The following is an 11,821-nucleotide window of genomic DNA, read 5'->3' as shown; positions in this document are numbered from 1 at the left end:
AGATGTATTACAGTTATAAAATGTCCTTTTCACATTGCAATTAATGTTAATTAATGTTAATGCAATTAATGTTTCCTGCAATGCATTGAGCTATGTCACCTGAAAGAGACACTTTATTGTAATATATTAAGAGATTTCATCATATTTTAACTTATTTTATATTAATTTTTATGCTTACAACATTTTATACTTGTTTTACATCCTGCAGGACTGATGTCTGTAAAGACCTCGTTTGTGTATCTACATATGACTTTCATCTCATTACAGGAAGTCCTAAGTGAGTATTTCCTCGTGGCTTTGACTAAAATGAGTCATTTTCCTGTCTTAACTATGACAAATGTGAAGCATTGCATTGCATTACATCACACACACACATACACACACACACACACACACACACACACACGTTTCACACTTCCTTTTTCTCACCTTATTTATTTGAATGTAAGTGGTTGAATGAAACGCCTGAATGCTTCATTAGCTCAGTTCAGTTTGTTTGTATCAAAGGATTAACAACAGCAAACTGTTATTATTAATACCACATACAGCTAGAATAACAGCATGAAGTAGAACCGTGTAAACCGAAGGACTGAGTCACGTCTCGGCGAAAAACAGAGAAGCTCGGTAGTTTTGCTGACCTCAGTGGAGATATTTGAAAAAATTCCAAGTTTAAGAATCTGGTTTTGTCATCAGATTAATAATCCGTCAGGTATGAGACTGCATGAAGATCACTGGGACTCACGGTCACCCTGTGCAGCTGGGCTCTCATATCTGAGGCTTTTGCTTGATTGTTTTTTAAAGATACTTTCTATAAACTACTCAACCTAAAGGATATTGAGACAAATTCTAAAAATTAGCACAAATTAATTTTTGTGGGTCCCCTCCAATGCTGAGGTCCTGCTCTACTACATAATTGTCATTTCAGTCCACTGCTGCCTCACTGCAGGAAGGTCGTGGGTTTGAATTCAGTCTGGGGCTTTTCTGTGTGGAGTTTGCTTGTCCTCCCCATGTATGTACGGGTTCTCTGCGGGTGCTCCGGCTTCCTCCCACAGCCCAAAGACATGCATTGAGTTAGGTTAACTGGTGATTCTAAACTGACTGTGTGATCGTGAGCATGAACGGTTGTCTGGCTCTCTGAGTTACCTCTTTGACAGATTGGTAAAAAAGACTAAAAAATGTGCCACCATTACGCCACCCACTGTTGAAAGCCAAACAGATTGTTTTTGCCAACTTAGTGTTTTGAAACTGGACATGACGTGTGAGGCGTGGATATGACTGTGAAAGTGAGCACACCACGGGGTCATTAGTCAGTGACAATACCCTGGATTTTCCTCCTTTCTGACTCTGATATTGTCCATGTTAAAGACAATTGGCCAAAAATGCAATGTTCATAATTACCACCAGGGGGCGACTCAAGTGGAAGCACATGGTGAAAAAAATGTCCCTAAGATTCCCCGCTCTGTGACCTCAGTGAATGGTTTCATTGACTTTATGGGCTTGACCACTAGTTTCATGTTATACTACATAAAATGGATGACGTTGCACAGTTGGCTTGCCCACGAAAAACGCTCATTGGCTCCCCTGTGGTCATCCTGTACGGGTGCCACGGTAGTTTTAGCCCACAGGGCCCCCATGACGGTTTTCTGTGGGTCAACCCATAGTGTGTTTGCCCACAGAAAACCCACAGACGGACCCCAACAGGCAAAACTGTTGTTTATCCAGTGTAGGCCCGCACAGGCAAGAAGTAAAAGATATCAGAGAATATCCAATTTTCAATATATTCAAGTCAGCTTATTTGTTTGATAGGATTTGAGTTTATTGTTGTTGGGTTTTTTCACCCCTTTGAGGGGAAGCGGATCCACACTGTAGTGGTTTACATTCATTCATACATACAGTCACTGTTGGTGCACTGTAGAATTTTGCTGTCCTTGAAAGCTCTTCATCCTGCAGCTACATCACTTTGGCTGAAAGATGTTAAGTGTTTTTTTTTATAAAAACTGGAAAAAAATCAAATTCACACTCAGAGGGAACGCCTGTAAGTTTTTACAGATGTGGCAGTCTTTTATTATTTACTTTAATTCCTTGAAAACAACTGGACTTGCCTAATTTTAAGTATCTTATTGGGTCGGACCTTGGGATGGGGATTGGTTATAAGTTGTTTAGTAGTTTCCAAAACAGCTTCACAATTGTTAATGGCTGGAACTGTACTGATTTATACCTTTATATCACTTGTTTTTGTCGACGCTGATAGGTCAAACTACATGTGAATGAAGTGGAATTTATGGCTCAGCAGAGGGAATGCGTTCACAGGCCGCTGGCAGCTCGGGGATGGCCCGTCTACCTACAGCACACTCTGTTGTAGATAGAGGAAGCATACAAAATATGTGGTACAGCTGGCCTGTGGGTCACTTTCACTCTTTGTTGGTCCGTCAGCTGTTGTTGGTCCGTCAGCTGTTGTTGGTCCGTCAGCCAGCCCAGGAAAAGGGCAAAGTTACAAAGAGCTGAAATGAAATCCACTTTTAAAAATAATAAAAAGTGTCTGCAGTGGACACTTTTTATTATTTTTGCTTTATTTTTGAGCTTCAGTGTTTGCTTTGTGCGTCTCCAGTTCCTGGTGAACTCCGCTGTTGCTCTCTTCCCTGTTCCAGCCCACTTATCAACCAATCAGGATTTGGCAGACCCACCACCTACGGATAGTGGAGATTTTGGAGGACTGCACAGAAGCACATCTGTGGTGAGTGAAAACCCCTCTCAGTTCAAACGGAAATGTGTATGCAGACTGACACAATTCCAGGACATAAATTACACTTAAGGAAGCGGCTAAAATTTGATTTGTTTTATATTCATTGAAAAATTAAGAGTCACGCTCCATACCAGTTGCTGGTGGTAATGTGCCCTGGATTGTGGTGGCCGGGTAGTCAGCCCACAGGGTCTCAATCTAAAATGTGGGACACACCTGGGTCCACACCGAGGGTATGCTGCAGACCCACAGTGGGGTCCAGGTGTGCCCTCATTTTATGCTAGTACTTGCTACAGTGGGCTGCCAGTAATGGACTGTGTGGGTCTACCCACAGTGCGGCCAGATTGTGGGGGCATTGTGTTTGTGTTTTGCTCTTCTGCAGGTAATCTGGTTTTAATATGTGCTAAACAAGCCTCCAAAAAACTTTTACTCTTAACAAGTTTCACTTCATTTTTAAATAAAGGGTTAAGATGGGTCACTGTGACAGCAACAGGGTATTCAAGACAGTCTTTTCCCCAGCAAGTTTTCCAGTTACTCTAGAGTCATTCCAAGACAATCGTTGGCCCAGATAAGACATATATCATCTCCACAGTGTGTCCCCTGGGTTCTACTTCCAGCCCATGTCTGACAGGCATCCTCATCAGATCCCCAAACCATCTCTGCTGGCTCCTTTCAACTTTAAGGTAGCAGCTCTACTCCAAGCTCCCACCAGATGTCATCTCTAAGGCTAAGGCCCAGACACTCAAATGAAATCAAATCAAATTTTTATTGTCACACGACATGTGCTGGTTCACCAGTACAGCACATACAAGTGAAATTCTTGTGTGCAAGCTTCACAAGCAACAGAGGTATGCAAAATACAAATAACATAAGAACAAAGCAAAATATAGGAATAGAAATATGAGAATTCTAAGAATAAATGTATGTACAAATATAAGAATGTATGCACATTACTGAATAGGTATACCAAATATGTGTGAGTGTGTGTATATACATACACACATATATATATATATATATATATATACACACACATATATATATATATATATACACACACATACATATATATATACACACACACACACGCACATATATATATACACACACACACACACACATATATATATATCTATATATATATATATAGATATATATATATAAAATAAAATAAAATAAAATAAAATAAAATATACTGAGGTTAGCAGTTGGATATTGTGCAAAAGAAATGGCCTATATGTACAGTATGGAGTGCATAATGTCGAAGTTTCGGTAAGTGAAGGTGAGGTGTCTATGAAGACACTTCAGCGTTCTCATTCTAGTGCACTTTGAGGAACATCCCGAGCCCAGGTCAGAAACTATCCTCCATGGCTGCAAACAGTCTGAGGAACCCTCTGTTTTCCTTCCTGAGTGGCTCCTTCAGGCTAACCAAAGGTTCTTCTGTCTCAAACTTCTCCAACATCCACACTTTTGCTTATTAACCAGCCAAACTCTCAGCTCTTCTAGCCTTCCAGTGCCTTTCCAGTGTTTCAGGACTCCCACAGATCAACTAAGCCCAAAGACCTCCTTCTTTAACCTGACGGCTTCTTTCACTGTCAGCATCCACCAGAAAGTCCTTAGATTTCTGACACAACAGGCACTGACCTAACTTCTGGAAAACAGCTCCTTCTGAAGTGGAGACCTTAAGCATGCCTCCCTGTCTTCCGTTGGAATAGAAATTCTTCTGGAGGTGTGAGTTAAAGTATAGATGTGTGCCAGAAAATATTTACATAAAATAAAGTGTAATAAAAAACATTACGAGACATTTTATAAAAGTTTAAGATTTGGCGTTTTTATTGTTTTGAACCATTTTTAACAGTGTATCTTGTAAACAGTTACATGTTTAATACTTACTTTAAATACTTTAAAATGTATTGTTTTATTTTTATATCGGTTTTGCATATATTTTTTGCGTTACTGACGCTGATATTTTGACGTTTGTTATTTTTACAGATATATTCAAAGCGGTACGAGAACGTCTCACTTTGACCGTCTTCTCGCGGGACTACACCGCCCCTGCACCGTGCTGTTGACCCCATGTCGGAGCAAATCTCGCGGTGTTGGCGGTTGACGGCGGTTGGAGATGGAGTCGGAGGGGGCGGGGTGCAGCAGGAGGGAGCAGAGATGTTTGGAGCTTTTTTTTAATATAAAATTATTTATTTAAATAAAAATGGCCGCCGTGGAGAGCGGAGAGGAGAGACTGTAAGTGGCTTTTTACATTTATCCTCCCTTACCGTGCTGCCGCTACCGTGGCTCCGACGGCCGAGAGCCGTTTCTGTCGTTTGTTTTATCGAAGTGAAAGTGCGTTGATTTTTACCCCGGCCTGTCGCGGCGGAGCGGGGTTAGCAGGAATACGTCACCAACTTACTGCTCAGTCTGTACTTTAGCTGCGGAGCGGAGCTTAGCCTTAGCTTAGCCCGTCCTCCGCGCACTACCGGGCCGCTCCGACTTTACCACAACTCTCCTGGAAGTCAGGCCGGGGAGTATCCCAGCCGCGGCTTAGCGGCGACGGTGCACCCCTCCTCCCGCGCTCCGTCTGACAGGCAGGAGCTAACGGTTGCTAGCTGGTTAGCAAACACAGTGTTCTCATGAGAGGAGGGTCCGGCTGTTCACACTGCTCATCACTAACCCGGGTTAACCCCGCTCCCCAGTAACCTGGGTTAACCTCCCTCACTGCACTCGCAGCCTCCACCCACCCACCGACCCAAAGCGGGCTGAAACAGATCATTAGCCTGTTAGCGGCCAGCTGCCTTAGTGCCGCTGAGCCACACAGACACAGAGTGTCTGCCACTTTTTGTACGTGTTTATAACTGCAGGACGGGAGTAGAACCCATCACCCTGTGCGTGCGTGTGTTTGTGTGTCCCAGTTTCTTCAGCAGCTCACTTCCTGTTCCTCACCTCCACCTGCAGCTGCAGCTTCAGCAGCACCAACACTCACTGAAGCATTTGTCTCTCCACAGCTTCACTGCCATCATGCACTCTGTAAATGTACACACACGTAGTACATTTGTCAAAATAAAAACACATCAGTTTCCTACTCATCCAGGGGTGTGTCTAAAGGTTTGGGGGTTGGGTGCCATGCCCACCCCCCTCGAAGAAAAAAACAAAAAAACAAAAACATTCACAGGGCAAAACTGAAGCCCAGGAAGAGATGCTACAAGCTGCTATTCTTCCAATGGCCACTTGAGGCTGTCCAAAAGTGAGGCCATCTCCTTAGAGTCCAATATTAAAATGCCAAACTTTACAGCATTCAAAATCATATTTAGACTTTGGTACAAAATACATTGTAGACTTTTATGGATAGTATCCCCTATCATGATTTTTTATTTTTTGCAACTGTAGGGTTGTTGTTGTTTTAATAGTCAATTGTACTAATTAGCACATATTAGCACCCAATTAGCACTGGGTGATGAATTGTCACTCTTTTATCTATATAACACAGTTTCTGGCTCACTAAAGTCACGATGGCACCAGTCAAAAAGCTAACATTCGTGCTTCAAAATAGAGAGTCTATGAGCAAATCAAAACACTCAGCTTGTAAAGATGTCACACTCTGCAGTCGATTTACTTGTGTTTGTGGATAAAAATGTGAATTTCTTTGTGTCTCTGAAAATAATTTTTCACTACTGTGTTCTCATATGTACTGATTTATATGGAAGCTCATTTCTGCTGGTGGAAAAAAAAAAAAGCCAGGCAAAGGTTTAGTTTTTTTTTTTCATCATTAAGAAATTTGTGTAACTAATATGAAGTCTGAGTTTGAATCTGCCTTGAGGCTATTTAGTGTGTGTCCTTCTCTTTCTCCTGTTTTGTCTCTACTGTAATAAAGGCTAAAAGCTATACACACATATATATATATATATATATATATATGTATGTATATATATATATATATACACATATATATATATACATATATATGTATGTATGTATGTACAGGGCTCGCAAAATCGCTAGCCCGACATCCCGGGGCTAGCGATTTTTCCTGTCGGGCTACCAAAATCTATCTCAGCCCTGCCCGTCGGGCTATCATAGGAAGGAAAAATATGTGTCAATGCTTTTGCATTCTTTCGCAAACATAGCTGGGTAATTATGTCATTGGCATCGATGAGCCACTGTCAATATACGACATATTGAAATCGCGTTTGAATTAGCGCTTGTTTTTTGCTTTCACTTTCACTTTGCGATCGCGCGAACGGTGTGTAGAGAGCGGCAGCACTGATTGGTGAGTGACAGATTAATTGCGCACCAATTCCTCTGGCATCGTCTTATCAATCGTTAGCTTACTATTCAAACATGACAATTGAAATCTCCTGCAGCAAGCTTAAACATGTCATAGAGGTTGATTGCGCAGAGAATCGCTGACCGTTATGTAAGTACATGTGTAAAAGCAGATGGATTTATAGCCGGTATTTTAGTTCTGCAGAGCCAAATAAGACAGGTCAGGGTGAAGAAGGGACAGCCAAAGAAAAGCCTACCACAAAACGGAAAACTTATGACAAATCAGACTATGAGGAAAAAGGAAAGCGCAGCTTTTTTGGTTTCATGGACAAAAGAATTTCTGTGGCTGGAATATGCTATGCTAAATAACATAATGTTTTGCCGGGTGTGTCGTGAGTTTCCCTCGATTTCTGAGTTGACAAGCGCCTTTGTTACTCGGACCAGTAATTTTAAGAAAGACCCCATCAGAACCCATGAGAAATGCAAGAAATGCATTGTTGCTCAGTCTGCAGTATCTTTCCCAGAACAAACACCAATTGCAAAAAACATACTAAAAATAAACCAAGCAAAACAAGAAGTCCTGAAAAAGCTGTTTAGAACAGTGTACTATGTTGCAAAGAGTGAACTACCATTGGCAAAATTTAGCAGTCTTTGCAAACTTCAAGAAGCAAATGTCCTAGATCTTGGTTCCACTTACCTCTTACCCGTGATTTCAGTGGAAATTTCAAATTCAGGATCTGACACAGACTGATTCATGTTCTACACAGTTCTTACAAGTTCATAGAAATTTCTGTTCAATTAGAACCAAATATTTGAGTTGATGATTGTAATTTTTATACAGTTGTTGTAATTTGTGTTTTAACTATTTTTTGATTGGTGTTTTGTTTCCTTTACAATATTATACATTAAAGTATAATATACATTAAAGTATAATATTGTAAAGGAAACAAAGCATCAATCAAAAAATTGTCCTCTTTTTTTAAATTCGGGCTACTTAAATGTATTTTGGGCTACCAAAAACTGAAGAGTGCCTGCCCGAAGGGCGACCAGGGATTTTGAAATTTTGCGAGCCCTGATGTATAAATGAAAAAATCATGTGGTAATGCTAAGTGTTAAAAACTAAGTGGTTAGGTTTGGGGACAAAACAGTCACTGCTACTCTTAAAGATCTGTTGTCCCGGTTGCCATGTTGATGTGTTGTTTTGTATGGATAACATACATACTGTGGACACAAAATATACTTCCTATAGAAAGACTCTTCTCATATTTGCGCTAGCACAAAAAAGTCATGAACTCTTCATGAACAGACAAATTTCTTTCTCATGAATGTTTCATGTAACTGCCCTTTTATTTTGAATTTTTTCTAAAATTTTTGACTATGCTGATAACTTTCTATTACTATCCAGGAAGCTTTTATTTTGAAAATAGCCAGAGCGTTCTCACTCCCGGGGCGTAGCATGCCGACGTTTTGTCACGTCCCGCGGCGTTCGTGAGGAACGCGAAAGGTGACCTTCTGCGTTCTGATGGTACGCCCCGGGTTATGGCTGAATTCCAGTGGTATGACGGTTCCGTGGTAATAGACGTTCCAGCCATGTATTCCAGCCCTAAACCTAACCTTATCCCTAACCCTAACCATAACCCTATTCCTAACCTTAACCAGCACAGAAATGGCATGAAATAGTGTTTTCTAAAGTGATTTGAAGAAAAAGAACGAACATGTGTAGATTGAGTCCAAACGGTTCTCATGTTTTCTCATTTTTCCGATCTCGTCATTTAGGAACGTGTTGGGTACCCGAAAGCGTAAAATGCTGACGATTTGTCACATAGCGTAAAATATTACGCTTAGGGAGTGAGAACGTGTTGAAATAGCACACGTTAATGCATACTTTTAAATTCCCAAAAGTAATTGGAGACACATTTAAAGTGGCCTGGTAAATTTCTGTAATTAACTGGAGACTTTCTTTTTGAACACTTTAGGACACTTTAATGCTTTATTTCAATATTCCTGTGAGTAACTGGAGTTTTTTATGTTTGAAAAATCACCCTTGGGATTTTTATTTGGAAAATCTGACAAACTTCTGAATAAGTTCTATCTTACTTAGGGCTTGGCTGTAGATGTCTGTAGTGAGAGTCTGTGGTTGTCTGGCTCTTTCTGCTTACTCTGGTCACATCAGCTGGATGTTGAAATGTAATTCACCAATCAGGAAACGGGGCTGGAATAGGCTCTAATTGAATCAGCCAATTGGAATATTCAGTTTGAACTCACCAAATGACACCAATCGGACAAAAGCTAGACCATTTGAATCAATTAAAGATTAATTTGCTGAATCAGCAGCCACACTAATTAAAATCATTCCCATTAAAAATGATATACGCATATTATTGGTTCAGTAATTGTAGTCCAGTAATGTAATATGTTTGTTTTTGCATAATGAGAACTTTTCCAATCTGTGCATGAAATATAATTCATTTGTTAAAGTTGTATAATGAGAAATGTCAGTCTGGGAGTATTTCTTACTTGTGCTAATGAAAAAATTTACTGACATTCATTTATGTGGACCGGCTTTGTAGGACTTTACATGGATAACTTGGAATTATTGTCATAACAAAAGAACCAGCGTGAAAGTAAAGTTCACATTCAAGATAAACTTTAAATAAATCCCGGATCAACAAAGCCTTGAATGTTCACCCACAGTAGCAGAGGAAAAAAAGGGTCTTAAATAAAGTATTAAAGTATTGAATACGTAGTTTGATGAGTGAGTCACGGGATAAATACTTGAATCACTACAGTCATGGCATTTTACTGGTTGCAGCTGTAGTGCAACCAAAACTATGTGTGTCTTAAGAATTGTGTTCAGTGTTTAGGGATTTTTAGGGATTTAAGTTATTTATTTGACTTACATCTTACATGTTATAGCTGCAGCTAATGTTTCGAAAGGAGCTCTTAAGAGGGGGCAGTGCCACCCCATGTCCCGTCTCTGGACACACCCCTGGGTCTGAAGGCCCTCCAGGAAATTCTGAGGTTATGCACTTCACTTCCTGCAGTCTCATGTTTTTCTGCATCGAATTATGATGAAAAACACAGATGACTGCTTGAAATCAGTTCAACTGTCACACATTCTGTGGCATTTTTAAATAATTATTCTCAACTTTTAACATTTATTATGATCCTTGCTGAGTCAGCACACATGTACGGATGTTTTTTGTTGTCTTTTGCGTCTGACTGTTTTCAAATGTGAGAGTGAAAGTGCAACAAGGTGACAATTTTGTCTGATTTCAGGCTGCTTTTCTGTTGGCTCGCTATATTTGGTGAGTTCACCATTTCATAGTGCTGTGTGAATGTATAGTGACTCTTTATACAGCCTATATATGAGCTTGAAGTATCTCAAAATAACAACCAGTGTAGATGATCATGGTGTAATTATTAATTTAAGGAAAATACTGCTGTATGATATAGGGCTGGGCCATATTATACCTTTCACGGTAATGCCAGTACAATGTTAGGCAATGATAAGAAAATGAAATATCACGATAGAATATGGGTAAAACACGCATGCACAGTGCCTTTGTTTTCATAGGCACATTGCAGAAAAAACATGGTGGCAGAATGAGAAGGGTGAAAGCGGATCGTTGAGTGAAACAGATGAACCAGAATTAGTTTGTAGCTAGCATGGTGGTGAGACCAAAGACGCTGACTCAACAAACGAATCGGCGTAGCTTTAAATAGCTGCACCCCTTATGACAAAAGTAGCAAACACTGGGGGGAACTAACTAATGAACTAAACTAATATAAACAGCTGCTTGTTTAAGTAAAAATAAATGGATGGGTTTTTTTGTACTAATAAAGTTGTAGAGTTGTAAAGTATTTTGTCACGCATCAATTACATTGTCAGTTATATCATTATCGAAAAATTTTCAAATATAGATCGTGATAAATATTTTTGGCCATATTGCCCTGCCCTAGTATAATATAAGTTATGACAGAAATACACCTGGATATAAATTAATCTAGCTAATGTTGATCTGTCATGTTGTAACAGCATAAATAAAATGACCAGAGCAACTCCTAATACAGGGAGTAAGAAGAGTGAATCAGTGGATAATTTCAGACACAACCTGTGGGTCATTCCATGTCAGTTTACCAGGTGCCTCCCACCTGACCATCTCAGAGATTCCTGAAGAAGTTCCAGTGGAAATATTCACGTCTTAATAGGAGTTATGCAACATTCCCAACCCCTACTGTATTAGTTTTCTCAAAAGCAAAAACAAACAAACAAAAAACACCCAAAACAGTTTCATGGCATATTCATAGCATATTTACAGAGACATGTCATGACATGTCTCTGTAAATATGGATTCCCGGGAGTGGAGCTCAGGTTAACGTAGAAAGATTCCTTATGTGATCTCTGACAGCAGATTTGGAGGCCTGTGGAAACCCACAGGTTTGGAGGTAGGGGACTGATTTTAGTTCAGAGCTTCTCATATACAAGGCACATAATGTTCTTTAAATTGGATCAAATTAGATGAATGTTTTCACAAGTATTAAAGCCTGAATATGAAAAAAACAAAACCAAAAAACCCGAGCGTATTTTCATTCCGCTTCAGTATGATATTCCTCAGCTATGATGATACCTTGTATCAAATCCAATGTAACAGTTATATAAAGAGCAAATTTCTGTTAATATTCAAATTCAGAATTTGCTCCTAATACCATATCATCTCAACAAAATATACAAAAATTAATATATATGTATGTGTATGTGTGTGTGTTTTAGGCCATGTCCACACTAATACGTTTTCGTTTGAAAATGCATCTTTTTCTCTC

The 11,821-nt window shown here is 39.8% G+C and overlaps 1 protein-coding gene across 2 annotated transcripts in view; it reads left to right on the top strand.

Moving 5' to 3' along the window:
* The first annotated feature begins 4,826 nt into the window (after window positions 1–4,826).
* The window catches only part of mecp2 (methyl CpG binding protein 2), a 28,127-nt gene continuing 21,132 nt past the window's right edge, over window positions 4,827–11,821 (top strand). For both annotated transcript variants that reach the window (XR_002057662.2, XM_005462460.4), the window contains exon 1: window positions 4,827–4,981. Coding sequence is in view for 1 of the 2 variants with exons in the window: in XM_005462460.4 (XP_005462517.1) it covers window positions 4,950–4,981 (32 nt within the window). In the remaining variant the exon portion in view is untranslated. The remainder of the gene's footprint in view (window positions 4,982–11,821) is intronic.

This window comes from Oreochromis niloticus, linkage group LG20 (genome assembly GCF_001858045.2).
Source record: "Oreochromis niloticus isolate F11D_XX linkage group LG20, O_niloticus_UMD_NMBU, whole genome shotgun sequence".
Taxonomy (NCBI): Eukaryota; Metazoa; Chordata; class Actinopteri; order Cichliformes; family Cichlidae; genus Oreochromis; species Oreochromis niloticus.
This window is presented reverse-complemented; position numbering and strand designations above follow the sequence as displayed.